This window comes from Pangasianodon hypophthalmus, chromosome 21, assembly GCF_027358585.1.
Source record: "Pangasianodon hypophthalmus isolate fPanHyp1 chromosome 21, fPanHyp1.pri, whole genome shotgun sequence".
NCBI lineage: Eukaryota > Metazoa > Chordata > Actinopteri > Siluriformes > Pangasiidae > Pangasianodon > Pangasianodon hypophthalmus.
The window spans coordinates 5,832,600-5,860,519 of record NC_069730.1 but is presented as its reverse complement, the minus strand read 5'-3'; the positions used below and the strand labels follow the sequence as shown (position 1 = coordinate 5,860,519).

The 27,920-nt window shown below is 39.1% G+C and overlaps 1 protein-coding gene across 2 annotated transcripts in view; it reads left to right on the top strand.

The window, feature by feature from the left end:
* rsrc1 (arginine/serine-rich coiled-coil 1) overlaps positions 1–27,920 on the top strand; it is a 133,009-nt gene that overhangs the window by 78,550 nt on the left and 26,539 nt on the right. The window contains exon 7 of one of the 2 annotated variants that reach the window (XM_026941313.3): positions 27,322–27,390. The exons of the other annotated variant lie outside the window; for it this stretch is intronic. Coding sequence (XP_026797114.1) covers positions 27,322–27,390 — 69 coding nt within the window. The remainder of the gene's footprint in view (positions 1–27,321; positions 27,391–27,920) is intronic. 2 annotated transcript variants of the gene reach the window in all.

Genomic DNA, 27,920 nt, shown 5'->3' with positions numbered 1-27,920 from the left:
ATCTGGGGTCACTGGTCAAGAAACAGAAAGTGGTATGCACAGCAGTATCGGTCAAGCTACAAGTGGTCCATGTAGAAGACACAAATATATCAAGACCAAGATGTGCTCTTCCAAACACCAGTACTGCTCTATGGATCAGTGATGAGGACTCTGCTCAAATCAGAAACAAACAAGATTGAGGTCTTCCGACTACAATATTTGTGACAAATCCTAGCAGAGTTCCCTACATGGCCACCTTCAAAATGAGATCTGCGATCTGAATGAATAAGATCTGAACAGCAACCCACAAATGAGGAGCTAATCCAGAGACTAACATTACGATGATTTGGCTACTTGTGCAGGACGAATGCCAAACAGATTTCAATGGAAACAGTGGGAAGTGTAGCGCCAAAAATGATGTTGAACAAGCAAGCTGAAAATGATCTGAGGGATTGAATAAGCTAGGAATGTTATCTTTTTTTTTTTTTTTTTTTTTTTTTTTTAAACCACGCATGGAGAAGTATTGTCCGAAATCTAAATCACCCACAGCAATGCACTGGCTCCAAGGTCACCCTCAAGATGCTAGTTAGGGCCGTATAAAAGGACCGTAGTGAATATAGTCTCCCGGAAAGCTCATTTGTTGTACGTTTTGAGAAAGTTTACTTTGTTTATACATTGGAGAATGAAAATGTGCTTGTCTAGTATCTTTTTCTCTTGGTGTAGTGCATTCTTCCACAAAAAATTCAAACCAATCCTAGTTTTTTTGGTATATTGTATTTGGTATATTAACTGCTCCCACTGTGCAGTATAATTAAAGTTTTCAGCAAGGTGAAAACATGTTGAGGAATTCAGCAAATTACTGTTATGCGTGTATGTGGATATTGTTACACTGAATTTTCTTTTCCAACCAAAACCTCTTAGTTTATTACATCCATCTGTTTTAAATCTGTAAGTTGAAGACAGGTTTGGATGTACGTTATAACTTGAGTAGGGGAAAAAAAAAAGGTGTGTGAAATTGAGTGCAGCAAGGGAATTGGCTGTGATGGCTGAGAAGTTAAAATAAGTGTGCAAATTTGGCTCTTTCTATATTGGCGGATTCCAAGCAGCATCTGGTGGGCTCTCGAGTGTGTTCTGATCCAAACCGAATAATTTCTCCTGCTTTCCTCCTGCACCTCACCGTTCCCTTTTCATTTTCTTTCTTACTTGTTGCTGGTGGTATTTAGAACCACATGGTGATTTCTCAATATGTACAAATTACCATAAGAAAACAACAATAGAATATTTTTCATTCGCTACCTCCCATAATTGTCACAACATATGGTATAAATAATTTCGATGCAAATGTATGCACTAATTATTTGCAGATGAGCCTCAAACAGGCGAGCCATTGAAGTGGAATAAAAGCAAATTTGCAATCACCTTAAATTTTGCTAAGCATTTACTGGTAAGTAAACTTTGCTTAATTTAGTTACTTTGGCTCGCTGTCTGGCGCTGTCGGAGAGTGGGAATGTTGAGAGTTTCTTCTTTCTTCCACTGGCACATTTATATGAGGTCCATTTAAACCCCATTTTATCTAATTAGGAGCAAGACAGTCATATATCATCTTTGGTTATTGAGGGATAGTTTACCCAGATTATGAAATTATAAAACCTAGGTTTGAATGACAGTTTTAATGCTTTTTAGTTCATTTTGTTACAATTATAATGCAACATCCCTGCACTTTGGATTGTTTTTGACAGATTTAACCAGCTTCCCGACTGATTTCAATAATCATGCATACATCGATGCCTTCATGTAAGTGGAAAAAAATACTCATTTAAGAAAAGGAGTTTAGGACTGCATTCATACATCTAATTGTAGAATAACAAGACCCTATGTTTTGTGTGTGTATATATATATATATATATATATATATATATAAGTAACTATTTATTCATTTATCTGTTTATTTATTTATTTTGGTTACATTTATGTGCAACTAGCGAAAGGTGTCAGTCTGTCGATGTTGACCTATTGACATGCCACCGCTGATTTCATACCCCATTAGTTAGTTTTGAGCCTTATTAGCCATGCTATCTGTCCACCCCCTCCACCTATTAACAGATTTTGTTTTTCATTAAATGGCCAAAGACATGGTGTGTACAGTCCCATGCTGTTGCGACACGTAGACTTGCCACTAGGGCTTTTTGATGGCTAGTCTCACATGATCAAAACCAACTAGTCCTGCCTTCTTCGTCTGCCTTCATATTGACGTTGACAGCCTTAACTAGCTCTCCCACTGATTTCAATACTAAATACGACCAAGAGTTAGCCGATAATTGGAAGCAGGCTTGAAAAACCAAAATTCTTTGCTTTTTCGTGTTGGCTGTCATTTATCCAAAGTTTTTAAAAGGCCTCCTTTCATACGCCACCGTTTCTTAGTCAGGTGGGGAAGGGAGCAAGGGGGGAGTTAGAGGTCTAATTTGAAGTAATAAAATTCTCTTTGTTTTAGTTTGCCCCAGCCCATTCATCATCACTTTATTTAATACAAGGAAATAATTGTGCCATCCTGCCGCCGCTAATGGCTGCGTACGCTCGCGTTTGCTTTGTTGATCGAAATGAATGAAATTAGGATAAACAGCCTTGCTCGTCGCCTGCAATCAAGGCCTGATTAATGGCGCTGGTGTTTCAGCGCCGCTCCCTAGCTCCAGAACACCTGATATCTTTCCCATAAACAAGCACCGCTTGTCTAAATGGAGAGGCGAAATGACGCATTTGATGAGTTTGTGATTGACCCCGTCCCGTGGGTGCTCCGGCAACCGCTGACTGATGCTCTGTCAGGGAGGAGGCACGAGGATTTATTAGACATGCTGATTAATGGGGTGAAGTGCATTTTCATAATCATGCGAGCCGGCCAAGGGAACGTGTTAGCAAGTGGCAAGACTGAGAAAAGGGTTCAAATGGGGGGAGAGAGGGGAAAAAAAAAAAAAAAAAAAAAAAAAAAAAAAAACACTTGTGGTACAATTTCGTGTTTCATTGATGCTGATGAAGCACCTGCTTTATCAAGGGACAGTGTAGTTCACTTGCAAATTTACTTTAATACTGTGAGTGTGTATGTGTGTGTGTGTGAGCATGCAGGACTGTGAGGGCACGTGAATCTCGGCTTATCGGAATAAGTGTGAAAGTGCATTAGTGTGCATGTTGAAGTGCCTCTAATCGTTTCCTCTCTCTTTTCACTTTTGTTAGTTTGTATTCGATTAATTAGGAATTTTTTTCCCATGTAGAAACTACAGGAATAAACTTAGCACGGTTTATAAATATTTAGACACCTGCCCTCTCTAATATAGAATTGCAGATCCACAACAGATGGCACGGATGGGATTTGTTTTCTCCTCTGTAATGGATTTCACATACATTTGTCTGACTCTCAGATTAACTTCTCCCTCCTTCTCTCCTCGCACATTTCTATACACATGTTTCACATTAACCCACATCGTTCCCTTAACCATGCGCCATTATGGCTTCTCTTCACAGCGGAGCAGTTCGTGTTACCTGCTAATTTAGCACTTCGGATTTGTTTAAATTAAAATTTCAAGCAACTGTGTGTCACCACTTTTGAAACGTTTGAAAAATGAACATCTTTGACAGAGTCGTTTGGCGGCGTTTTATACGCCTTGCTTGTTCTCGGTTGGCGCGGCCATCCTATCCATTTTTCCAGCTTGCTTGTACTTGGCCTGAAAAGCTCACACACGCTTCAGTCATTCTGCCCTGCGTCATTTGGCAGTGGATCTGTCCGGCAAATTTAGACATAACAACTCCACCCCCGCCACTGCCGTGGTTTGGTCCACTGATGACAGAGACATCAACGTCCTGTCCGTGAGATTGATGGCACGCCGAAAACACATTCGACATCCTATCTCTCTCTTTTTCTCATTCTTTCTCTTCCTCACTCATCCACTTTCTCATCTTTACCCAAAAAAAAAAAAACTCGTCCAACACTCAGGGCTGGTGAAGAGAAATAAACAATTAATCCCTCTCTTTTTCCTGCACATTTCTGTCTAATTAGTCAAGCAGCAATCAGGGCCTTGGAGAGAAGTATGTGGTTCATTCCCTTATTTAAGGATAAATAAATAGTAGAAAGTACATCGCTGTTCTTTCATCTGCTGCAGAAAGTACTGTGGATGAATTAATGTTAGTTTAGGGTTTTTTTTTTCTCCCTCATATTTTTTTTTTTCCTCAGCACATATATTTGCATTCTTTTTGCTTTTTTCCTATTTTCCTCATCTGTCTCCAAACAGGGACTCTATTTATGCTCCATCTGTATGGCACGTGTGTGTGGACGAGAATGGATATGTACATGTAGATAATGTAGTGACGCATGTGCTGGTTCTTCCATTCTATTCTATAACAGACAAACAAACAAAAAATAGACAAGTGTCTTTTATTTTTTTTTCCTGATACTTGGATATGGCTTCCCTCTCCTTAATAACCAGTTTTCTGTGATGAAATGAAAGACTGCCTTTATTGTCACGTGTCCCACAGCACTGTTGAATTCTCCATTCTGATTGGTCAGATGGTGTAATTCAAATCACAGGTTTCTATAAATACTCATTCTAATATCATTATCATTTTTACAGTAATGGCTAGTTCACAGGGATTTGTAAGGCAGATGCTTCCACTAATGAACAGATTAAAAGACGTGTTGTTATTTAACAAAGAAAAACATGTATTGTTTTCTGTGAGGAGACATTTAACATATCATGTTAGAAGGAGTCTCCAGTGTCAGTGTTTTTTAACAGTCAGAAATGAATATACACAGGGAAGATTTCTGTGTAACATGACAAGCTGCATTTTTTTCTCTCGCTGCACTAAAAAGAAAAAAAAAAGGCTAGAATGAATGTTTGTAGCTGTTATAACTGATTACAGGAACAAACTTGTTTCGCAGACAACGATGTTGATGTTAGGATTTTTTTTTAAAGTTTGACTTACTACTATTACTGCTAGATTATATAGCAGTCAATTGCACACTGCTGTGAGGAAGAGTACATCAGGTATGCCACATGTGCTACCTTTTTGCACCTGTTAAAGCTAGCAGCTACAAAGCTGAATGTCCAATTACTATGGCCATTATTATTGGCTTTCATGCCGAAATTGTATTACTAAATATTTTTTGTCAAAATAATGGATCGTAAACTCTGTTATACACTCTCAGAAAAAAGAGTGTGAAACTATACAGTGTCACTGGGGTGGTATCCTTATCTTTTGTACCTTTAATATGTATCTTTCACTTGAAATTGTGGATATAGTATACCTTTAAACTATTGTATGAAGGTACTGTAATTACCTTTTAGAGTAAAGCTTTAAAGAAGAGATTGCACCAATCCCAGTACAGGACTCGGGTCGATACCAGCAAAAAGTGATGGATAGGATATGAGAGAAAACATATCATATATCAGATTCTGTAACAAATAACAAAAATTGAAATCGGAGTTGGACAAGAAATTTTTTTTTTTTTTTTTGGAGCTGGAAATGTTTACATATAAAGAGACTTGGCTGTTTTTTTTCTTATGTGAGGATTGATTATTATATTTATATTTTAAAGTTTATCATATTATATTTACAACGTAAGTGATTTTTCATTTTAAAGCTTAGTAAGTAATATCAAATTGGTATCCATATTGGCTGATGCTCAAGGTTTCAGTATGGGTATCTTTTCTCTTCTCCATCTCTTTTTTAAAGGTACACTATATGAACTTTTCTAGGTAAAAGGTACAAAAGGGTGCACCTCTGAGGATACCATTCCAGCGATAAGGAATGGTACAGTTTCATACCCTTTCTTCTAAAAGGGTATGATGTGTCCTATATTGTTACTATGTGGTCTGAGATTGAATGATAGAACATGTTTTTCCTATTTGCTAGTTATTAATTCAAGGAATGGTTTTCACTGTCTTTTATTGCTTTTTTTGCATCCTTTATTCACACTTTATTATATTAATCAATATTTAGGTAATTTTTTAAACGCAAATTTGAATAAATGCTTGTGGATCAGAAATCTTCAGTGGTTAAAATCATAATAGAGAGATGGAGGAGAGCAAGACACTGCTGACTGCCTGGCAAAAGCCTTCCCTTCCCGGTTCCTGGCGTCTCTGCTTGCTAGTAACAAGGCACAACCACTGAACCTGACACAAATCAGGAGATGGAGGAGCAGATTAATGAGAAAGAAAGCATTTAATTCCTGTTGTTGTCTTGGTCTATCTCCTGTAATGCCTCACTGCTTCCTCTTCCATTCACTGTGCAAACAGTAGATGAGCATCTAACGATAAACATATAATCCCCCTATGTGCACACTTCTAATCCCCCTGGATTACACCCACCGAGGAATTACCACTAGATTTTTTCCCCCCTCTTCTGCCTTGTCCTCGCCTTGTAAACATCTCCACTTGGCCTTGGCAGCCAGCGGCAGGCTTCGATAAGGCCGCATTAGCCGAATCTGTTGCCTTCCCAAAAAAAAAAAACAACCAGATCCCAGGATAGAGCATGTGTGAGAGAGAAGAAAAAGAGAGGGACACCATCTTGGACAAAAACTATTTTTTATTGTGCGAGTAATCTGTAACCCATCCAATCTTTTCGCTCTTCTTTCTCCATTCTCATTCTCCGCAGCCCACTTTATCTCCCAGCCACAGACGGCTTAAGGGCGGGACGATTATAGGTGTAATCACTCGTGTTTAAGATGCACCGATAGCAGATTAGCATCTTTTTTTTTTTTTTTTTTTTAATACTATTGTCACCAGCGATCATGAGCAGTAGAGGGGCACACTGAAACACACAGACTTGATTTCGCTCCTGATGAAGAAAGACTCTGGGTAAACCCTGTTCAACAAATTTGCAAGCTTATGTCACTTTAAATGTAAAGTCCAGGATTTGTGGTTAAGTAGATTTCAAGCACAAGCCGAGGACTAGCACGGTTTGGAAGTGACATAAGCCAATATAATTCACCAGATCTTGGTGCTTTGCAAGTGTTTTAGCTATAATGATATTAGCGAAGCTGTATGGACTATATAAGCATTCAGCCATGAGGATAGATCTCTTCAAAAAAAAAAAAAAAAAAAAATTGTTAAGACCAGTTGCAAATACTTCCTTCCACACACACACTCACGCTCCTGTTTGCTGGAGAAGGGATCTCAGGTGGATTTCATGAGCAGAGCCCTCCAGCAAGCTTTAGGTATAGATCATTACATGTGCATGAAGGGTGTTAGGGGCCTGCTGTTCTCCAGTCTCTAGACACCAATAGCAGACTTTCGGTCAGTAGGTGCTTTCTCGCCACATATACGCAAAGTATGTGTATGCTCTTTGCAGGTCGAAATGACCAGTTGAAAATGTTTTATGTTAAAAAGATGAACGAAGAAAATGAAATAATCATTATAGCATAAAGATTTATTCATACCAAAACAAAACAGTTTTCTGATACATCTTATCACCTTTAATTGGTGTTACATGTTTCAGTTTCAGTTTCTTTGAGATCTGATTTTTGGCTATCGAGAACGGTTAGCACTAACAAAAATCGCAAATTAAATGGTTTTCTCTGCTTTTTTAAACTTTTACGTGGTACACTGTACACATGATAATCCCAATCCCATTGCTGCTACTGTATTTGTGCTGTCCTGTGAGTTTTACGTAATGCCATCCTCCTACTGGTGGCTTTGAGACAAGCGAAATAGCAGGTGTCACAGTCTGAGATTTGATCCTTCCCTTTTCCCCCCTAATTTGGTCAGCTATCCCCTATCATACGACATCCACCAACCGGGGAGGAAGAAGGCTAACACATGTTTCTTTGAAGACACGTGAAGCCAGCCAGCAGCACCCCCTAACGAAAGCGCTATCCGCCCTCTTCTGCATACATGACTTCACAGATGCCCACGATTGACTTGTGTTACTGTGATTGACAGGAGAGAGAGAGAGAGAGTATGCCATTCCTCCTACCCAGAGAGCATGACCACGGATGGCGGTATGCGAAGGTGGCATTTGAACTTGTATCTTTGGTCACAGTAGAACTAAATCAGACACAATATGCATTCTTTTACGATGTGTGATTTTTGTCTGAGGCAGTAAAATCGGGCCAACATTGTACAGCTTTAGTAATCAGGGCTAGCATGTGTTCTGATATATCTGTCATATTTATGTGCCACAATTAATTTTTACTTAATGTCCATAAAAATACTCAGCACAGAGGAACGGACTGATACGTGCAATACTCTCAGTGATGCATACTGTGATGTAATTTATCACAATATTGATATCAGTATCAATATATTGCTCGGTTTTAAGTAAATTTGTAGAAAAAATGCAAGCCTTTGTAAATTCAAAACAAAACTTGTTACCAGATACCAGACAATGGAAGGGGCTCCGTGCGTCCAGTATATTTCTTTGAATAGTGTTTCTATTGTGTATATTTTCAAGGTTACAATACATTTTATGATAAACTTTAATCAGCATGAGTGTTGCCCAGTTTATCTTCATATTCACACCTCTCTTCAGCCAACATTACTTCCATGGAATATACAGTGTATCATGTAATTTCAAACTATTTTTTTTTTAAATGGTCATTCTGATATGACGATAATAACAATGCATGTGTTGAATATGTGTGTTTGTGTCTCTCAGTGTGATGAAGTAACAGACAGAAATACAGTCTGACCTGCTGTTAGTTCCAGACCTAAAGGGTACTCCAGTGAACTTTACAGATCTTGTTAGTGATGCGCTGTGTGTGTGTGTGTGTGTGTGTGTGTGTGTGTGTGTGTGCATGTGTGTGCGAATTTGTGATGTATGCATGCGTATGTGTTTATAGCAGCATCTGTCAAGGGTTTTTTAATCCCCCTATGGGTCAGCTCCTCAGAGAGCCCACTAAGCCACTTCACTGACTTTGATCCAGTTTCGTGGGGCAGTTTAGTTTCCCATAATGCTGTTGATCAATGATTTCCTTTCAGCGCTGATGTAATTAGTGGGGTTTAAGCCCATCCCCAGGCTCTGTTGAGCTCTTTGGGGGGTGCGGGGATTTATTATTCAGCAGCTTTAAAGGGGATCGATAGGGGCTAGTTGCTCTACAGAGACTTCCCCACATCGGGTTCTGTTGGGGTGGAGAGGCCTAGGGGTTCAGGGGGAACACAAAGATGTCTGGAAGGCATTGGGGATCTCTCTGGTAACACTGCTTACTGGTTCAGCGTGGAACAAACTTGGTATTGATGGTAAATAATGAGGGTTTGTTGTTATGCCTTAAGGATGAAGTGGAATTAGTAAGAAGTAGTATATTTGTTTAACAATGTGGATTAGAGAAGAAACTCATCGTTCCCCATAGCTCCAAAATCTTAAAGCTGTATTTTTGTTACTTATACTTTAACTGTATAAATTGTGCAAGATATACAGAATACAATAAAGAAACAGTACTATATAAATGCATGTAAGTGAAAGTACAAAATTGACGTGCACTGTGAAGTGATTCTTGTTCTTCAGGCAAAACTGATTTGTAAGTCAATTATGGTGATGGCTTTCAAAAAAAAAAACACAAAAAATGTGCAACTTTGAGTTTAATGCCTTTCTACGTGCAGTTTTTATTTGCACTTATCTTGAGCACCAGCTGTGTTTAGTTTGAAATACCTGACATCTGTGTGTGCGTATGCATGTTTAGGCATGTTTAGGCATGTTTAATAAGGAGTAAAACAACACAGGTCGTGTGCGGTTATAGGAAAATAATCAACGTCAGGGTGGTGTGATTTGGCCCAACGCGAGGCAGAGTTACAGATACCACCCTGACGTTGATTGTTTTTCTATAACAGCATGTCCCAAAGTGTTTTATTGCATTTAATGTTGTGGAACATTAGCAAAAGCAAGTAAGTTCATGTCATCACTTACATTATAGCAGCTATAAACAGTCACTTCCTCACCAGTTATCTCTCTCTGTCTTAAAGATAATACGGAAAACCCTGTCACTTATTGGGTAACCGAGAAAGTGTAAGACTTTCCCTTGTTGGAAAACGGGAAAACTGACTGTTACAAAACGCTCACACTGGAGATTCCTTACATAAAATGTTAAATGTCTCCTTCCACCAAACTTCACAATATCAATGATTATATGCTGACTATAATATATTGTGTATTATTAGTGTTAGATTATTTGGAGTGTCCACTATTACAAGTCCTTGTGAATTAGTTGTTACTATAGAAACAGTAGAAACGAACGTATTAGAACTAGCGTATTAATGGAAACCTTTGCCTTGCAGCCGGAACTGCTGTACAGATTTGGTCCCATCATCATAGTAGAGTCACATGATCATGACTGGGTCTTGAAATGTTTTCAGTTGGTTTATTATTTTATCTTCATAACATTCATGTCAGTAGTGCACTAATGAAGCCGATGGAAAACATGCCAAGCAGGACGTGAGGCTGTATCTCAGAAATGCTTTGCCATATTAACACCAAACCTGGTGGGTTGGTGAGCTTATAACTACTTCCTAAAAATCACCAATATGTGATTGCTTAGGTGGTGCTGTAATTGAAAGATGAGCTAAAATGCTCTAAAAAAAAAAAAAAACATCTGTCTTTTATATCATTAATCACACCCCATTGATGAAATTCCATTACATAGTGCTTGGACCCCGTATTGGCCTCTTGCAGCTATATTTATTATTTGTCATTTGTAATGCATCTTTCTTGTTCACCTGTTACTTTTTTCCCCCATTCGCTCCTGCATTATAAAGCTGTTCAGAATAATACGATTATCCTCTCTTACTCCTCATAAATCTCCTTTAATGAGTTTTTTGATGAGTCACTTTCCAAAGTAGTTTAACACTTTTTTTTTTTTAAACTCTTTAGCGATCATATGGCCTTTTAACCCCAGAGCAGTAAATTGGCCCGTGTCAGGGCATCCTCTCCTGGCTTCTCTCATGATTGAGCTTTATTTAAAGTTAGCAGCTCGTCTGGATTAGCTGGTGTTGCTCAGCACTTTGAACTGAAGCCCAGAGTAAGTCTATATGCAAACAAAAAGTCCCCCCAAATTAGCCAGCCTGAGCTTGCCTTTTCCCAAGGCTGAAAGAGCGAGGGAGGAGAGAAGAGGCTGTCTTTGCTTCAGTAAATAAAAAGAAGAGGGGCTTCTTTCTTTAATTGTGCTGAACAAAACAATGAGGGCTAAGTAATGGTGTTTTAAAGTGCTGTCTTTTTAGGCTGGCACTGTGGAACGCCCTGTGTGGGTGTGAGGAGGAACGCTAAGCCGGAGTGTTGAGCGCGAATCCAGCAATGCAAGGCGAGAGAGAGTTGGCACACGGAGGCAGCAAAAGAACCTGGAATCAAACCACAGAGCTAATTACCAACATGCACTGTGAATGAGGAGCCAAAGCGACAAAACAGGGATAAAGATTAATTTCATACCTCGGCCAACAGAGAGGCACAGCTAAAGATCTTACAAATTGAAAAAGCTGGGATTGTTAAATGGCTTGGATAAAAAAAAATTATGTTTGTAGAATCTAAACTAAGAAGATGCTTTTCCGGAAATATGGCTCTATGATTCTGAATTTTCCTTCTTACTGCCAGTTCATTCAGGCATCTGAGAAGTTTCCACAACAATGGTGTTTATCCCCTTATGCTGTTCTTGCTTTCCTGTCTTCCACATGGACTTTTATTTTAAAAATGCACATGAATTTTTCTTCCTTAACAAAGAGTTCCTTTTCTGTTTAACGTTTACTATTTCACGTAACTAGAAGTGAAGTAAGCAGCACTCATTTTTTTACCTTTTTTTTTTTTATACATTCCAGCTGGATCTTAATTTTGTTTTATTTTGTTTTTATACACAGAGGAAAATGTATTCAAAGATGCATATTGATTTTTTGTTTTTAAAGATTCTGCATCGATATACAGATCTGTATAATTTGGGTGGTGAAATGTAAAGACGTAGGTTGGAGGGGAGGAGTTTTTTTTTAAATAATTTGTGTAGGAATGTGTTTCATGAGGACTATTTTAACTTAAAATCTATCATACTTCACAGAAATATTTAACTCAGATTGCCTTTTTAGAACTAAGTTTATGAGAGGAACCTACTTGAATAAATTGAAATCTGCAGTTTTATGATTGACAGGTTCATTCACGTCCTGCGTTGTAAACAGACACGCCCCTTAAGTGGACAGCGTCTTGATAAATGACTCAGTACTTTAACTTTTGTCACTTAAATACAGTTAAAAGAAGGTACCTTTCTACTTTAACGCAAGACTTCTACTTTTATTCTAGCACTTTACCATATGTATCTCTACTCTTACTTACATACAGGATTCTTGTACTTTGTCCACCACTGCACATTTTCAATCCGTGTTTTCATGCTTTTACTTTTTAACAGAGAACCCTCAAGCAAGTGGCAATGCTTCTACATAATTCAGAAAGCGTAAAGTGAATTACCTGATTAATTTCAAGTTACATCGCGAAGTATTTGCGTCTCTGTGCTGTTGTTTTTTTCCTAGTGCCAAGAAACCGCATTTTATTTTATGCTGTAAAATGCTGTAAGAAGTGGTCACGCCGTTAACAAACAAGCCATTGTTTATAGACTTGAGATGCATCAAGGATTATTTTATAATCGCATCTTATATCACAATGCTGTTGAATTGTCAAATCTGAAGGTTTGGATCAATTTTCTATAACAGCATGGCTCTGGCAGTAGTTCCAGCTGTAATTTAAATGAAAAGTTTATACTAACTATAGTAAGTAGAAACAGTTAAATAGCTTGCCATGTTGTCCATTAATAAATTAAAAATTGTTGTGGTATAAGTGGAATATAACACCTCAGGAGATGCTGTTATTGTAAATAATCAGCTTCAGGGTGGTAGCAGTAACTTTCCTTTGCGATAGGCTGCATCACACCACCTAGTTGTGGCTTGTTTTCTTACATTTACATTTACATTTACGGCATTTGGCAGACGCCCTTATCCAGAGCGACTTACAATAGTGCTTTGAAGTCTATCAAAAATACATTCTGATATTGGCTCGGTAGGTCACAAACTAGGAATACCATCAGTTCAAAACTCTGTTGGGGAGGTTTTTTTTGTTTGTTTTTTTTTGTTTTTTGTTTTTTTTTTTTTTTGTGAAAGTGCTAATTTAAGTATTTTATGAAGAGGTAAGTCTTTAGCCGTCGTTTGAAGACTGCCAGTGACTCAGCTGTTCGGACATCTAGGGGAAGTTTGGTGCCAGAACAGAGAAGAGTCTCGATGCATGCCTTCCTTGTACCCTGAGAGATGGAGGGACCAGTCGAGCAGTGCTAGAGGATCGGAGGGAGCGTGGTGGCGCTCGAGGTGTGATAAGTGCTTTGAGATAATAACAGCATGATATAAGCATGTTTTATTCCTTATGTGGCGCAATAAATGAAATGAAAATCTCATTGACTTGTAGTTGTACTTCCGTTACGTCTGATTGTGTAATACCAAAGGGTTTTCTTTTCTTTTCTTTTTTTTCCCCCTTTTCCCCTCATCTTGCATTTTGTAACAGTGTCTGATTTGGCTGTCTTGCATACTCTTCCTTTAGTGATCTGCTGGGTATCTCTCATATAAGAGCATGAATAGCTCTCATGCAGAGCCACGGTGAGCCTGAAAGAGTGCTAGAGCCAGTGTGGTGGTGAGTGGGGTGGCAGGAAGAACCAGAGCTGTTGTTGCTCGCGTTTTGTTTTCCTCCAAACCACTCTAACGTCTGCTGACATGTTAGTTGTGCGTCCAGCCCATCGCCGACTCCACTCCTTCTTCCCCTTTCTTTTTAAATTTACTCTTCCCGTTTTGACGAGGCAGAGGATCATCTGTCATTCCTGTCCGAGGTTTTTTTTTTTTTTTTCCTGCTTTAAAAAAAAGTATTATTTCTTCTATTTTCTTTTTCTGGGGAGGCTTCCTGAGCCCCACATTTGGGAGATGAAAGACGCGCGATTGCGCCGAATCTCTGGCCTGCCACTGAATGCCTTGAACGCTCTGACAAAGCTGTCAAAGCTCATTTTGCCTCCAACCACCACGGCGAACTTCATCTGCCATTCGCAATAAGCGGCGGTTGTAGCCAGACGCCCATTTCAGGCCTTGTCAAAGGGCCGGCTGATATAGCAGCTGAAACGCTGTTCAAAGCCGCTCTTTCTGTCTTATTTTAAGCCGTGTATACACACAGTATTCCAGCCTGTTTGTTGCCAAATAGGGAAAGTGGACAAAAATCCAGATGGATTGGTTTAAAGGCCTCACAAGCAACAAATTGGATTAGGGGAGCACTGTGTACATGTGGCTGTTATAAAATAGGGATTAGAAACCTTGCAATGGAGTTAATGACTAGTGCCATTTGTACAGTTTATTAGTAGTTAGTTTTCTCTAACAAGACCTGTAGCAGGATTGTTTATAACTCATGTGCTCATTATTTATCATTAAATTGAACTTAGCAAACTATAACCCTAAGACATATATCTTCCCCAATGTTTGATGGGGATTTCATGTGCAAATAAAACATACTCGAGTTCCAAATGCACTATAAAACATAAGATATATTGTTTAACAGTTATTTTATTGTGACTATTAATTAGTGGATCCCTTAGTTGGCAAATAATGTAGCTATATAGACTGCAGAATATTACTTTTTTGGCTAAAAGTTAAAATAGTTTTTAGTGCTTTCACAGGTTGGTGAGATTTAATGCAAGTTTTTTTTTGTTTGTTTGTTTGTTTGTTTGTTTGTTTTTTTGGACATTACTGGTTGATGCTACAATGTTAGGCATGACCGGAATTCACGTTGAATCTTTGTAGCAGAGAAGTCTCAAACACTCGAGAATGTTTAGAGATCTTACTATGAAATATTAAGATATTTCATATATTCTGAGTATTTATTCTGTTGTTGTAATTTATTTTTCATAATGAAGGGTATTTGATTTTTTTTTTCTTTGTGTCAGATGTAATGTAGTGGTGTGTTTATCTTGTTTTCAGCTGTGTTTTTGTGGCCTTTTCCTGTCCATTCTCAAGAACAAGAACAACCCCTGCAGTGGTGTGTGAAAGCAGGAAGTGTGTGTGCTCGCCAAAGGAGGGGTTCGCTTTTATGTAGAAGGGCACTCGGGGGAGCTTTACCTGCTGGAGAAGGAGAAGGAGAAGGAGAAGGAGAAAACACTGACCTAGACTTAAATTCCTCTCTTCATTCTTGTATATTTTTATGCTTGTTTAAAGGCAATGTGCATCACTACATCATATTTACCCAGCAAAACCATAACACTGTTATCCTATCAAAATTCCTTTGGATATTCTGCCTTCCAGTAGCATTTAGTCTTCTCACACTTTTCCAACTTAAACCACAGGTATTGCATTACCGAATATATCCATATCCACTTGTCTTGCATCAGGCCATCTTCTAATGCAAACTAATGAGAGGCCTTGTCCTTTTTTGGCCCAATTTCCAGTGCCGGTTCCTTCATTTTAAAGTCAAAGGGGTTGTTGCAGCTTTCCCGTTATCACGCTGCTTCTTCAGTTGTGCAATATTCAGTACGCCGCAGATGTTCATGAATAATGTCCATCGTTTGCTGCTGGAGGTGGGGTTGGAGGAGGAGGAGGAGGAGGAGGAGTAGGGTGGAGGGGAAAGAGAGGGAGAGGGCCAGATGAATTACACGTAGGGGGGATCTGACAGGGCGCACTGAGCTTTGTGATCATTCCAAAGTTCTAATAATCTCCCTCACCTTGCCTATTTTGCCCGTAATGAAAGAGAATAGGTGATTGCGCCCAGGGCTATGTTCACCCGCGTCTCCAAAGGCAGAGCGCGGCCGAGGCGAAGAAATGAACTTTGAACGAGCGGCGAATTGGCTCTGACAGCGTGATAGACAGTGACACCAATTCTGTAGCAAAACAGACGTGGTGCTAATTGATTATCAATATTTTAAGCAAAGTGATGAAAATAAGCATTAAGAAAGGGGGAGAGACAGAAGCAAGGCCACGCATGTAGGGAGCCGCCTCAGCAGGGGCTTTTTTTTTTATTATTCTTTCTTTCCTCTGTGCTGCTTTATTTGCCGACACGTCCATCCTTTTTTTTTCTGCCTCTGTCTTATATGTTAGCTCTGAAGTGATCTAAAAAAGAGAAGAGAAATATAAATCCCCCGCCCGTAATACAAAACGCTTTTCTGGACTTAAGCAGCAGCGCCTGACTGAGCACAATCCCAGACCACCGTGTTTCTGGCCCTTTGTCCTAGATGTTTAAGCGCTAGTCTTGGTCCTGCTGGGCTCTGCTTGAGACGCAGCCACTCCCGGCAGCCTTGTATTCTCTTCTAAGTGGCCACCTTTGTGGGGAATCTTGTGTGTGTCGGCCGACGTTTGCGTTTCATGCTCGGGGGTCCTCGGGGGGGAGTCTCTGCTCTTCACACACTCTCAACGGGATCTAACTTGGCCACCCTTCATGGCTGAAACTGAGCCTATTCACCTTTGTTCACTTAACACACACACTTAAGCGCCACACACTATCTATATATATATATATATATATATATATATATATATATATATATATATCACTGAACCAAAAACATGTATGTATGACACTAAGTTAGAATGCAAATGTTTTAGTTAGTGGAGAAATTGATACTCTAGAATGAGATATTCAACTACAATGGACTAGCTAGCTACAAAGGACTAATTTGTAAAGGACTAGCTACAATACAAATGTTTACATCACTATATTGGGCAGTTGAAGATTTAAAAAAAAAAAAAAAAAGAAGAAGAAGAAGGAAAAGGCAATGTTTTTCAAATCTTCAATTGACCAGTTTTGATAAGCCTGTGCTCACTGTAGCCACAGATTCCTGTTCTTGGATGACAGGAGTGGAACCCGATGTAGTCTTCTGCTGTTGTAGCCTGTCTGTCCGACATGTTGTCCATTCTGAGATGCTTTTCTGCTCGCCACAGTTGTAAAGAGTTTTTCAGCTCAAACCAGTCCGGCTGTTCTCCTCTGACCTCTCTCATAAACAAGGTGTTTCTGCCAGCAGAACTCGTGCTCACTGGATGATTTTTTTTTTTTTTGCACCATTCTGTGTAAACATTTAGAAACTGTTGTGTGTGAAAATTCCAGTAGATCAGCAATGAAATACTAAAACCAGCCTGTCTAGCACCGACAGCCATGCCACTGTCAGCGTCACTGTGCTCATGTTTTTTCCTCATTCTGATGTTTGATGTGAATGTTAACTGACGCTCAGGTAGTACACCCCAAATAAACCCTTTTCTATGTACATGTTGATAGTGACCTGTTTCAGATATATCTATAGAGTCTCAATTATCATATATTTATGCTATACTTTGACCCACGAGCCCACACACACATTTGACAGATGTCCAAACACCACATGCATGCTTCCTCAAATGTTGTGATAGCTCAAGACACCCAGACCTTTAGTCCAGTATGAGAGCAGTAGGGGAGCATAAGACCAACAGAGCAGAATTTGAGAGTTGAGATGATGAGAGTCCAGTGATGTGGGGGGCAGCAGGCGCTCTGAATGGGAAGAATAGGGTGCAAGAAAGGACGGACCCAGAGGAAAAGATCAAGAGGGAAGGGTCAGTTTGAGCTGAGATTTTTTTTTTTCTTGCATGTGTTATGCAGTCCTTGAGCCTCTGAATATTTCACCGGTCCGTTTCTTCCTGAACGTATTTCTGCATAAGAAGGTCACCAAGCTCTACATATCAAAGCTCAGCTTGATCCATGTGACTCATGGCCATGAAGATCTTGGCTCTCACTTCCCTGTTGCTTTCATCCTAAGTCAGTTGCCTACTCCTTTTGGCCTTGCAGGAGCCTCTTACGCCCTCAATGAGCAACAGAAAAGCGTGGTTCTTCAACTACGTGCTGGTCTGAGGTGAGGTCCAGTGACTGTGCATGCAGAACCGCTTGCCCTTAAAACCGGGTGAAGTTATAGGAGCCAGAGAAGTTTCCAGAAAGCGTAGCAAAATAGCACTGGCCTCTCTGACACACCCCTTTCAACTTGATCACCCACATGCTCTTTTGTTGCTTCTCTATAAAGCAGATCTCCGGACTTAAACCCAAGCAAACAAGCAGCTCCATAGGTTGAGTCCTTCATCGTAAGCCTTTAGAAGACTTCACAACAAAGTAAGTTCAGGTCAGAAAGACGGAGAGATCAGAGTCGGAGTTGAGTTTTTACTCTTCAGCTCTTCTGTCTAGATGAGACTCCATATACCTTCAATAGAGGGAGGGAATGAATGCAAATACATGCATTTGTTTTTGTGTGTGCGTGTGTGTGTTTGTTTTTCAGTTTTATATCAAACGCTCATTAATAAAACAGTATAGATCTGCCAAAGCTTTATGTCGGACGAGATGAAAACGAAAATTCCCAGTTGTGTCTCGTTTTCCTAACCGGATATCCAATATTCACTTAGATAATTAAAGAAATCGCCTCTGATTATCGTCACAAGGCTGCTGTCAGCTCTGCAGATCGAAATAAAATAAGGAACTTACAGTGATGTGGGCGAAGGGGGAAGTGAGGCAAAAGTTTCATCATGCGAATATTTCATCATTATAAAGAACGTGTGTGCAGGCTGTTAGACCAAGTTAAGGATATATTGTAGAATTTGATACGGTTCTGAGAACACAACGCTGTTGACTGATTGGTCGATTCTGATTGGTCAGAAGCTCTTGATTCATTTTCTATAGCAGCAGCTCTGACAGTAGTTCCAGCTGCAAGGCAAATCCCAGGTTTATATTAATGCACTTGTTTGAATATGTTATCATTTGTATAGTAACAACTTTAAACACATTTAACAGCGTGATTGTTGACATGATGATGCTTCCAGTAAGGAGACATTTATTTATTAATGTTTATTTTGGAAGTCTCCAGTGGCAGCACTTTGTGACAGTCGGAGGTAATCCTGTAACTTTTCCATCACTGGAAAATCATTGTTTCTCTGTAACATGACAAGCGGCATTTTTTTGTCTTAGTAACTTGAGGAGAGAGAGAGAAAAAAAAAAGACAGGCTGATAAGGAGAACGATTGTTTATTGCTGTTACTAAGTAAATGATTAGAGAGACTACCCTGATTTACAGATGTTCCTGAACACTGAATGTAACTTTAAATGAATATAAAGTACAATTTGTTGTTCTTATTACCTTTGGCTAACAATTACTGTCGTATAAGAGGAATAAAACCCTCTGGGATGTACTGCTTCTGGGTCGTAACGCCATCACACCACCCCTCTGTTGATGATTTTCCTGCAACAGCATGCCATGTTGTGTTGTATTCCTTACTTAGGAATACATTGCTAGAACAATTGATCCGTTATTAAAGGAAATTGTTTCAAAGCCCAGGTCCTGTACATTGCACCCAAATTCCAGTCAGTCTTTTTAAAAATGTAATTAGTTTAAGAAAGACTCCTGGTGTCCAGCTTGCCTGTCTGTATTATCTAATTTATGTAAACGAAAGAGGACCCAAAAACCCAAACAGCTTTTTACCTATATGAGTAATTAGTTTAAGTGTGTTTTTTTTTCTCTAAACAGTTCAGCCAAGAATGACTTAATTACTGTGTAATTGACTGTATTAAGCGGCATGATGAAAAAGTGTGTACTCGGAAGCACTGATCTCATCTGCAAAGCCTCTTATGAGAGCGCAGCGCATATATAAGAGAGCAATCTAGCAAGACAGGCTTTTATGAATTATTCATCATATTGATATGATATCTCTTTGCGATTGTTTGGTCCATTAATATTTGACGAATATCATTTACTTTGGGCTCAAATGTGACAGTGTTTGGTAAATTAGCATTTAAGGAGAGTGTATGTATGTGTGTGTGTGTGTGTGTGTGTGTGTGTGTGTGTGCTTTCTTAATGTTTTAATAAGTAGTTTAAATCCCATACTTGTATAGTATATAGTTTCTTTCTCTATCCTTTATTGGGCATTTTTACTTGGTCAGTTCAGTACAAACCAAGCCAAACTGTCACAACAGTGTCTAAGCAAATACACTAATTTCAAAAAAAATTAGAGTCATCTTTTTTATGTTTATTTTCATTGTGAATCCACATTTGAAGCTGTGCTAATTGCTCTCGGCGCAGTGTCTGACTTCCACTCATTTCTGTCATTGTGCAAATGAAATTCATGCTCAACTCTAATTTCCCTGAAGCAAATTATGCCGTACAAGATGTACATGAAGTGGGTTTAATGGAGCTGCGTGCACCAAGGCCGCTCAGAAATAGCAAACACTCCTCCGGTTATGTGTGTGTGTGTGTGTGTGTATGGTTTTTTTTTCCTCCTGTTTTATAAAAGCCCTCTGAAGTGCACCATGCCACCTAGTGGCAACATCCGATGCAGAGTTTTCAGTTGACATGTCTTTAACCTATTGCCCTCATTATTACAATCAGCACCAGGGCTAAATTTCCTTTAATGGGTAATCGCTTTGTTGCTATTCTTCATTCTCTCCCTCCTCTCATTCTTCTCCATGCTTTATGTGTTTATGGACAGGTGTTTAACTTTGTGTGTGATTCTGGGCCTGTAGACTTGGCTTTATGCTGCTATGTGTGTGTGTGTGTGTGTGTGTGAGCTCCTTATTCAAAGGGACATTTTTCCAATCGTGTAATGCGGTGGAGAATATTATGTTTGTCATCCGGTGTGGCGCTGATTTATCACGATTCCTCCAAGCCTGACATTCAGATTCCATTTGAGTGGCATTTGAATGCAAAGACCTACACATACACACTCATGGATAATTCACACACACATATTTAAACAGTACACACCACACACAAGCACTCTTTGTGTTTATTCGGGGTGTTTTTTTTTTTTTGGTGCATGAAAGTGTGCACAGTTATTAACACCACACATGTTCATACATGCATGATATGTGATGATGTCGTTTCTGTAGTAACAGCTTACAGGAATGCTTCTATGGTGGTTGCTTCACATAAATGGATTTTTAAAAATGTTTGTAATTGTGTATGTGGAACTTGTGGAAGGAGTCTCCAGTGTCAGCGGTAAAGCTGGGAGTTTTCCGACATGCGAAAGTCTTCAGTCTGCACTTTGCTGCATTTATATGTCTTATTACCACTCCATCACTGATTAATTTCCTATAACACCACTTCCTGTTATTTTTTATTCCTCTCATAGAGTCTGCATCAAATTTTACAACATATTTCTATGATTCAATTCTTTTCAGCAGAGTGCAGACTCGTCAAAAAAAGAGAATGCGAGTTTAAAGCTGATTTAGTGTTGTGCTAACTCAGAAAGGGGTGTGGCCTGTGTAGGGTTTGGGTGGTTTCTAATTTGCATATTCATTATTTATTAATGAGCATAAAAGCGCAGGTACTTCTTTGTCTTTTGTTGTTGTCTGTTGTGTTAAATGTGTTTAATTGTTTTGTTTGTTTGTTTTTTTTTCCCGTCAGAACCTTTTTCTTTCTCTCTCTTTCTGGAACAGCACACAAAATCTATAGCCACTAAACATCTGCTGGCCTCCAGGCACTCGTCCTCCTTCGCTCGTTCACTCCATCCAGCCCTCCATCTCTCTCACTTTCCTGCGGTTGTGTAGTTTTAATCAGGCTGTTTGGACTTCAGAGGGAATAAGAGATGGCCTGTAAACCACCACTCTCTGTTTCGTTCTCACCACCAGTCTGTCTGTCCCTCAAGATATTCCTGCTATCCTCCCACCTCCCACACACACACACAAACACGCGCACACACACACACACACACACACACACTTCCCATTTGTGCATCACCTCTTTACCTCTTTTTGACTTTATTTAATATAATATAATTGTTTACATTTACAGAGAGTAGCATCATTATGTAGCATGAGTGCATCTATAGAATATTATATAGCATTTCATAACATATTGCTCAATAACTTTCAAATAATGTAAGAAATATGCTGTTATAGGAAAATAATTAATGTTGGGGTAGTGTGATGCCGTATGACATGAAGCACAGGTACCTGTACCACACCAAAGTTTATTATTTTCCAAATAAAGAATGTCCTGCAGTGTGTTAGTCCTCTAACATTACTGCGATTTGCCAACAATTACATATTTTAAATTTATTACCGAGCAACGTGTTGGACATTTTGTCCGCTTATTGTGAAACCTCAACAAAAACAAGGTACTTCCTGTTGTCACTTATGTTATAGCAGCTATAAACAGTCATTCCTTCACCAGCCTTACTTTTCTCTCTCTCTCTCTCTTGACGCTAATAAGAGAAAAAAGAGAAATCGAGAAATCGCAAAAAAACGCAAAATGCTCGGTCCTAAAAATGTTCCAGTGTCAGAAAAAATGTTACAGCTTTACCTCTGGAGACTCCTTCCAAAAAATGTAAAATCACAGAAAACTTCACCATATAAGCAATCACATGTTTGTAATCAGTTTATGTGATGGATCTGAAGTATACAGTAAGTCCTTGTGTAATTAACTATGGAAGCGATGACCTTAATAAAGTAGACAATTAACGCCTTCAGACCAATCAGAATGGATAAATTATTGCGTCATCAGTAATGTTTTTATGCTAATGTATCTGCAGACGTTAATTAAATCTTATCAACTAGCAAAGAAGTGATAGTTTCATTGTTTCTAATCTAAAAGGATTTGGTAGCCAGGCCTTCTCTTTCTTCTCCTCCTCCTCCTCGTTCCATAGTGAATAGTGTAGTGAGATGTCAAAGATTGAAAGAACTAGAGGCGTAAAGCAAGGAGGTAAGCAAGCGGTATGTATTTCACGCCTCACCAGGGGTGTGCACCTGCTGCAGGGGTTTCCCTGCTACAAGGAGTTAGCCCTGCACACAAACATGCACACACACAAACACACTTTTTGGTAGTCAGACCAGAGTAATTAATCACAGAGGACCAAGATGGCTGATGTCTGGTTTGATTGAGAGGCCTGAGGCTGGACTAGACGACTCCGAGGAGGGGAGAGAGAGTGTGTGTGTGTGAGTGTGTGTGTGTGTGTATGTTGAGGTGTGATGGTTTAGGGCTCTGTTTTAGGGAGGGAGAGCACTATGAGATGAAGATACAGGCAGTTAAGGTCTTGGCGTCCTGAGAGGATTCCCGTCTCTCAGACACACGGTAATTGCTTGACTATAAACTATTTTCTCAGGCTTCTCAAATCTGAAGCAGGACTACACATGATCTCTCTCACTCACCCCTTTCTTATGGTTTCATAATGCCACCTTGTTTTTTTTTTTTTTGTTTTGTTTTGTTTTGTTGTTTTTTTTTGTTTAATCATTTGCTGCTTTTTCTACTACTGGACATAGGAGAGAAAACAACCTGCTAGCTTTCGTTCTCTCCATGTGGGAGTCTGTGGAAATGCCCTAAAGCTAGAAGAAAGGTTTTCCTGATCAATATTGCGTCCTGGGGAAATGTGTAAATATTTACTCCAGCCATTTTAAAACACTCTTCTCTTTGGCCTATCATCCTTTATTGTGTGTGTGTACGCATGTATATATGTACATTGTGTACACAGTCATGTCATCTACTTCTACATTATCTGCTCAATTTGTAGGTATGTATTATTATATAAATACGTGTTTTGAAAATTCATTTTATGTGACGATCAGTACGATAGCAGAAATTAATGACAAAATCATGTGGTTTTCACCTTAACACAAGCGGACACATTATTTAACCCTTTCAGATTCAGACATACATTGTCACCTTTCTACTTGTGCATAGAATCAAGTGATATATCCTCATATTAGCTAATGACATATGTTCCTCCTATGAACACACATGTGCACTGTAAGTAAGGAATAAAGCATGACTACAGTGGTTTTCCAACACAAACAATTTCAGTGTATTAAACAAGACATCATACTTTTTATCAGTTTATAGTTACCTTTAATGGTGTGGAATGTCTGAGAGTCAATTTGATTCTTGTTGTCACTTACATTATAGCTGTCATAAAAGTCTGTCTCTCTTTTACCATCCTCTTTCCTTTTCTCTCTCTTAATAAGACAAAAAATTTTTAAAGTTTGTCATGTTACTGTGAAACCAGAAAGTTCAGAGTTCTCTGTCCTGAAGACTTTCCCATGGAGGAAAACAACTTGTTTAAAAAAAAATTTAAATAATCTCCTTACAGAAAACTTACCATATTAATGATTAGACAATTTTCTAATTAAATATGGGGTCTAAAGTTTCTGTACTTCAGATTCATGTTCCAAAATAGTTCATTTTTTCTCATCTTTCTCTGACTTTCTAACATTAAAACTGTTCAAAAGGCATCTTCATGAAAATTTGAGGGAGTTTTTTTTCGACCATCCTTTAATTGAATAAAATGCCACTGTTTTGGCGAATAAAGGCCTCAAGGCTTTTCTAGCCCAATATCTCCAGTTTCACAGGAAACAATCTGCAGCTCGTTGATACACTGAATTGAGAAGCAGCTATGGTTGTCGGTTAACATGCTCTGAAATTCAGAAGCAGTCATCAGACAGTGATGCCAAGAAAATCACGATCTCAGTATTGCACCTTGAATGTTGTTTTTTTTCACACAGTGTATCACATTGTTTTCTATCCTGCCTGTAACTTTTTAATTTACCATTCTCTGTAAATATAAACTTTCAATAAACAGTGAACGATGCCTCACAGGCACTTAGGCGCAATCTGATCTGTCTACATCTCCACCCCTACAGTACAAGTGTTAATTTGCATAGCATGCCTTACGCGCTTCAGGGCGGGCTTTTGTGGCGGCCGCACACTCGAATTTAATAACCTATCTCACGTGTCTGCTTAATATCATCTCCGGGGGGCCGGCGACCTCCTTCAGTCCGCCCCCGATTATCCCAATGAATTGTTTCTTTTCAAAGGAGTAATAAGAAGCGGGTGAAAAAAAAAAGGTGGGGGGGCGGGGGCTGGGGAGAGGCGGCTCGCTAGCCCTCCTGCATCGGATAAATCAGATTGTATTTTAGATTTTATTGAATCTAAATTGCCGGTCCCTCAAACACGTAACCATCAATCACTCGGCTGATAATGGAGCCCGGCCCGATTCCACCTGATGTTTTTGTGTTATTATGTTGGACTGTAACGAGCCGCTGTGGCTAATTGGCCCACCAGAAGAAAGGGAGGAAGAAGTGTGTGTGTGTGTGTGTGTGTGTGTGTGTATATATACTCTGGTACCAGTCTTGGCATGTGCATGCATAGCAGTAACAAGGACAGTTGAAATGAAACATAGCTCTGCGTGACTACATGGCTCCAGGGAACCGAGGCTGCAATTACACACTCACACGCTCAATTGGATTTCAGCAGAGAAGGCATTTAGTCGTCTTCATGGCCAAAATGGAATGAAGTGTGGATGAAGTCAAAGTCTTTAGCCGTGCGACACAGTTTGTTTTGCGTTACCTAATCTGATAATCTGATCAAGGAGTTCCCAGTCTATCTCATCAGTTTACACTTCTAATAAGCAAAGAAAGCTATCTCGCAGCATTTCCACCAGAATTCCTGCACACACACTAACACTCATACGCGCACATTAGTGTCAGGTTTAATACCATTCCATTAAGTAGGATACTGATACTGGAATAATACCAAATTTACGTAACAGTAAACTGTTTGAAAATGTATAACAGCAAATTTGATGTACAAGAATGAAGCGTGATAAACAGCAGAACACAGATTATAGTGGGATTAGGAAGCGATTCAGATTTTACCCTGAATGAAGTTATGACATCAAGAAAATAAACATTGTTTACTAAAAGCATTAACTGGAATTATGCCTCTCTCAGCTCACTCTGTGGCAATGTATGTATTAAAGTTATTAGATATTAGATAGCTTGAATAACAGTAACATAATTGACAATAGTTGTTGGGTTTCCATTCAGCATTAACGTGGCTCATGATGATTTTTTATTTTTTATTTTTTAAAGGTAAAAACATTTGCATGCTTCTGGTCAACATTATCAGAATGGTTAATTAGTGCAACTCAGAACTGTTATATTACAAAATGTTTTAGCCTTTGCATGAGATTTGCAAATAAAATACACGATCACCATTTTAGAGTCATGAACTCACCAAAAATAAAGCTCATGTTAACCCATGCTCTACATTTCCTATATGAGGGAATTGTATTCGTTAATATTAGTATTAAAAATGTACACACTTCCATTATCTTGTGCACACATTGTCTGAAAGCTGCAGTGTGTGTGTGTGTGTGTGTGTGTGTGATGATGATGATCCATAGGGGTAAAACAGAGATTTGTACTGGTGTATTCAGCACAATGAAGATAGGCACTCATGCTTTCTTTTTCCCTCTTTGTTTGTGGGGGCAGATGTCCCGCGAGGCCCAGCAGAGACGAGAGACGGACAAACAGTTTGATATTGCACCACCGCCCCAAGCACAGTGCAGAGAGAGAAAAAAAATCGAGAGAATGCTGTTTAAAAAAAAAAAAAAAAAAAAGTCGAGCTCAGTCTATATATGTATTTATCAGTTTTGACTTGTGTGTGTGCTTGTACACATGTTATAGGGTTAAAAGCATCATACTGTTGTTCTTTGACAGTGTAGCCTCACTTATAAACTCACTTATTCTCACTTAAAGTATGTATGAGCTCGTCACGAGTACGACCTTATAGCTTAATCTTCCTTTGACACTTACACACACTAACACACCCACAAATGCGCTTTTTCCTAATCTAATCCCCCTCAATCATGTTATCCACTTAAATTTCTACTAAGCGTACACAAGCGTGGTTAACTTCTATCAGGATTTCGTAATAACTGTGCAGCGCGATTGTTTTCCTCCTTTCACTCCCTCTTTATTTAAAAAGTTGAAACTCATTGAAGGTAATGATATAAGGGACTTGATTTTGCATGGCTGCACTCATCAGCGAGTAAAATAGCAATAAAACCGAATTGCACTTGGGAGACACGAGCGTTGTGGAATAAATGATGTGCAGGAACAGAGGCGTAATTAATTTACAGGCTGTATTGATAGTCCCGCCACACTCCCCGCTATATTTCTTAATCTCCTCTAACATCTTTATTATTCGAGGGAAAGCAGAGTCAACAGCCTAAATGAATTGCCGAAAGATTCGTACACAAAAGCAGCTCCTCAGCGTTGGGATTGCTCTTAAGCTTTTAATTAGGACACCGACAAAAAAAGCTTTTGATGTGTGCGCTGGAAAAAAAAAATGAAGAGGTGCTTGGAAGGAAATACATACACCACTTCAAATGACACTGAAGAGCACTTTAGTAGGCAAATATTTGACAACTTAAATGTGTCAAATCTGCAGTAAATCTGTGATAATCATGCCTAAAAAAAACCCATTGTCGATTGAATACTGTGATGAAGTATTTATAGCTTATATATAGTATTTAATATATAAAACATATAGTAAATGTTGATGCTGTAATGTCTGTCCATACGTTTCTTTCTTTCTCACTCCCATTTTCAGCTAAAACAGACGAGGCACTGAAAGCAAAGGAAAAGAAAGAAGAGGAGGCAAAGAAGATCAAAGAGGAAGGTGAGTCAAAGAACGCTTTCACACCCCTTAGTCTGTTTGCTGAGTCTGAATCAGAATGAAATTGATGCTTGTGGTTCGTTTGCTATTTGGTTTCACATTGCACCTAATAAAGAAATCAAAAAGCAAGGGTTGAAAACCTACTCATAAAACTCTTTTATTCGTCGGTCAGAAAGGTAAACAAGCCTTTGCAGAGTGCACACAGAAATCATAAAAATCACCCAAGCATGGAGAACAGTGAGCCAGCACTCAGTAAATGATTCAGTAATTATCTAAATAATGCTTCATGCATCACATGCAGCATTTATTTTTTTAGTTTTTGTTTGTCAGGCCAGATATCTAGAATACACACATTGAATTCCTGCAGTGCTACAGCTCTGTCCTTTGGCTTAATTTGCACCTCGTGGCTCAGTTTAGCAGCTTGTAGCCCAATTTAAAGTACATGAGGTTTGATTCACTTCCTGCAGTCAGGTCGATTCAGAGTCAAATCACTTTCTCAACTGAACAGCACTAGAGTTCACACTGAAGCAGAG